This window comes from Sinocyclocheilus anshuiensis, unplaced genomic scaffold, assembly GCF_001515605.1.
Source record: "Sinocyclocheilus anshuiensis isolate Anshui unplaced genomic scaffold, SAMN03320099.WGS_v1.1 scaffold1101, whole genome shotgun sequence".
Lineage (NCBI taxonomy): Eukaryota > Metazoa > Chordata > Actinopteri > Cypriniformes > Cyprinidae > Sinocyclocheilus > Sinocyclocheilus anshuiensis.
This window is the reverse complement of record NW_015558562.1, coordinates 10,736-13,825: the sequence shown is the minus strand read 5'-3', so window position 1 is coordinate 13,825 and position 3,090 is coordinate 10,736. Positions and strand designations below refer to the sequence as shown.

At 41.6% G+C, this 3,090-nt stretch overlaps 1 protein-coding gene across 1 annotated transcript; it reads right to left on the bottom strand.

Moving 5' to 3' along the window:
- Positions 1–29: 29 nt before the first annotated feature.
- Positions 30–3,068, bottom strand: LOC107679450 (proteasome subunit alpha type-6). The gene is given in 7 exon segments (XM_074186976.1): positions 30–358; positions 455–549; positions 1,864–2,042; positions 2,124–2,279; positions 2,355–2,375; positions 2,378–2,500; positions 2,817–3,068. Coding segments are annotated over 7 exon segments (708 nt in total). The 5' UTR covers positions 2,893–3,068; the 3' UTR covers positions 30–300.
- Positions 3,069–3,090: the final 22 nt, after the last annotated feature.

Below are 3,090 nucleotides of genomic sequence, written 5' to 3'. Positions count from 1 at the left end.
CACACACACAGAGGAGTGAAATCAAACAGTGCAGGAGAGAGGCCAGTACACTGAGAGTGAGTCTCTGGCGCCAGCAGCTGGAGAAACAGCAGACCTGAGCTCTGACATCATGATATTAGTGCAGGATCAGACAGACTCAATATTACTCTCTGAGGCTGTTTGGACTGACAAAATTATGCTTTTATTTGATAATTAGTACTAGACGGAGGATTTGTCATTCAGTAGTAACACACACCAAATACAGTCAAAGATGAGCGGTGGACTGATGAGCAAACGGTAAAAACACAGTACACCTGACAGTTACTCCCTCTCCGCGATCGCCACCAGATGACGCTCGATTTCTGCTTCTGACAGAGTCCTGAAACACACACACACACACACACACAGATGATGTTAAACCGCCTCACACCGTCTCTCTCTGTGCTCATGTTTGCTCTTCATTCTCTCTCTGTACCTGAATTTGGGGTTTTCTTTGGTCACGACAGACACTTCCAGCTCAGTGCTTTTGAAGTCCATTGAAAGCACAGAAGACAAACACGAGATCGCCATCTAGAGGACAGGAGACAAGCGTGATACAATATCAAACCAACACACTGATGCCAAACCTCAACATCTGAACTATTCATATTATTATTACACAACGCTCTGTTTAAAACCTGATTATATTCATTCACACTATAATGAGCCGCTGGTGATATGTTATTCCATTACCATTTAATATCTCAAAATTGGAGGACAAATAAATACAAATAAATAAATTCAAATTGACCAATAGAACATGAAATGATCACACTGCACCTGATTACATTCAGGCTTATTACAGCTAAGTGAAAATCAAACAAAAATAACAATAATAAAAAATGCTACTTGAAATAAAATCAGCATTAACGGATATAAAATTAGTGTGAATTATGAGCTACAAATAGTAATTTAACATCTAATATAAAGTACATATAAAGTATGTCTTGGCGAGATTCACACAAACATAATCTGTTATGCCTTACATGAACGTTTAGTTAACGGTTGGGGAAAATCTGATGTGCAACAGTATATTAGATGCATGCATTACAGTAGGTCTCAATATAGATCTGTCTCAGTGTTAATCATACATTCAAAGAAAAGACGGAATCACTCGCTGCTCTTGAGTAAACTACTGTTCATTTGCATCTTTGTTCTTACTTTTAATAACAAAGATAAAATAAAAAAAGCTGTATCGTGATTAATAATTTAGTAATTATTATTAAGAAAAGAATTGGAGGGAAATATGCAACGCTGCTTGGTGATTTTGCTTTGGAATTTTATGAAACTTCAACTCTGCTGACTCTATCGCCTTCAAACAGCTGTTTAGTCTGATTCCAACCAGTCATGTATCACTTTGAAGGTATTTTAATGGAAATAAAAATAACTCATTTTTGAAAATATGCTCATTCCGACTCATTTTGCCAGCGTGGGTCACATATGTTAGTAATCATTCTCTATATTTTGCAGTGGATTGAAAAAGATGGAATGAATCAGTATGTCTTGCACTGTTTAATGTTTCTGAAAGAGTCTCTTCTGCTCACCGAGGCTACATTTATTTGACCAAATACAGTAAAAATACTGCTATATTTTTAGGATTTAAAACAGCCATTTTCTATGTGAGTATCTGTTAAACTGTAATTTATTTCTGTGATGCGCAGCTGTATTTTCAGCATCATTACTCCAGTCTTCAGTGTCACATGATATTCAGAAATCATTCTAATATGCTGATTTGCTGCTCAAGAAACATTTCTGATTATTATCAATGTTGAAAACAGTTCCCAATGTTTTTGAGGAAACTGTAAATGTTGTGTTTGATTTGGCATGTATTTCTGCGTCACACACCTCCACGGTCCTGTCGTAGGGCAGATCCGGCTGCTTCTTCAGCTTCTTCTCCAGGTAACTGCTGGCCTCGTGGTGTTTGACCCCGACGCTGGTGGCCCTGAAGCCGCAGAAGTACCCAGCCGGGTCGCATTTGTACAGCACGGGGCCCGTCTGAGGGTCCATCGCGATCAGCATCATGCCTGAGGGACACACAGCATCAGGTCAGAGCCGCAGCAGGACCAGGATCAGAACTTAGCTGAGACGAGAGCAGCGTCACTCACAGCAGCCCAGCGGCCTCATCTCTGCGTTCTGTGTGTAAACCTGAGAGATGTCCGCCATACGCCGGCACAGCATGTCCGCCGTGATGTCATAGCCGAACTTATACTTCCACTCGGCCGCCTCGATGCGAGCCCGATGAACCTGAGAGCGGCTGTCAGCTACACACACACACACACATGCATATGTGAACTTACACCAACATGTGAGAATTATCTGATAGAGAAGACACACACCGTAATGTCCGGTCATGACAAAAGATTAAACACTAAGAGTGTGTGTTTTACCGACACTTTCTTCTGTGTGAGCAGCACAGCGCAGTCCGTCCCTCTGATGGCCACCGTGGTCAGCCCGCTCTGACCGATGGCTTTGAAGGCATATTCTGTCCAACATCACATTCAGTATTACACAAACACAGCAGACCAGGAACTCTGAAGGACACTCAAGTCATGGCATTGAGTGAAGGATTTCTGACTAATGAAGATTAGCTCTGAACTTAAAAAGGTCTGGACCCACAGGTGGTGGTGTTTCATGCGAAATAATAAAATAAAGTTTCAATATGACTAGAAAACACACATTACGATTCCGAGTTAATCACAGAATACTATATGCATTACTCTGTCACCAGTAGTGGCATTAGTCCAGTAAACATGTTTAGAGCTGTAAACAGGAATAGTGGATATAACGCGATCTCTTACCGACTTGATACAGGCGGCCCTCCGGTGAGAAGATGGTGATGTGTCGATCAAACCCCGCGTTTGAGCCTCTAGACATGATTAGAAACACACTTCACAGCGACTTCAGCAGCTCAATCCGTCAAATTCACGATCCTGCTGCTCTATAACGCGCGGAAGTCTGTCGAGTTGAGAGTGAATAAACGATTTTTTAACTTTCACTTTCTCTTTCGTTCCGTCGCGTCGTTAAACTCGGTGAGGAACACACACACACACACACACACACACACACACAGGT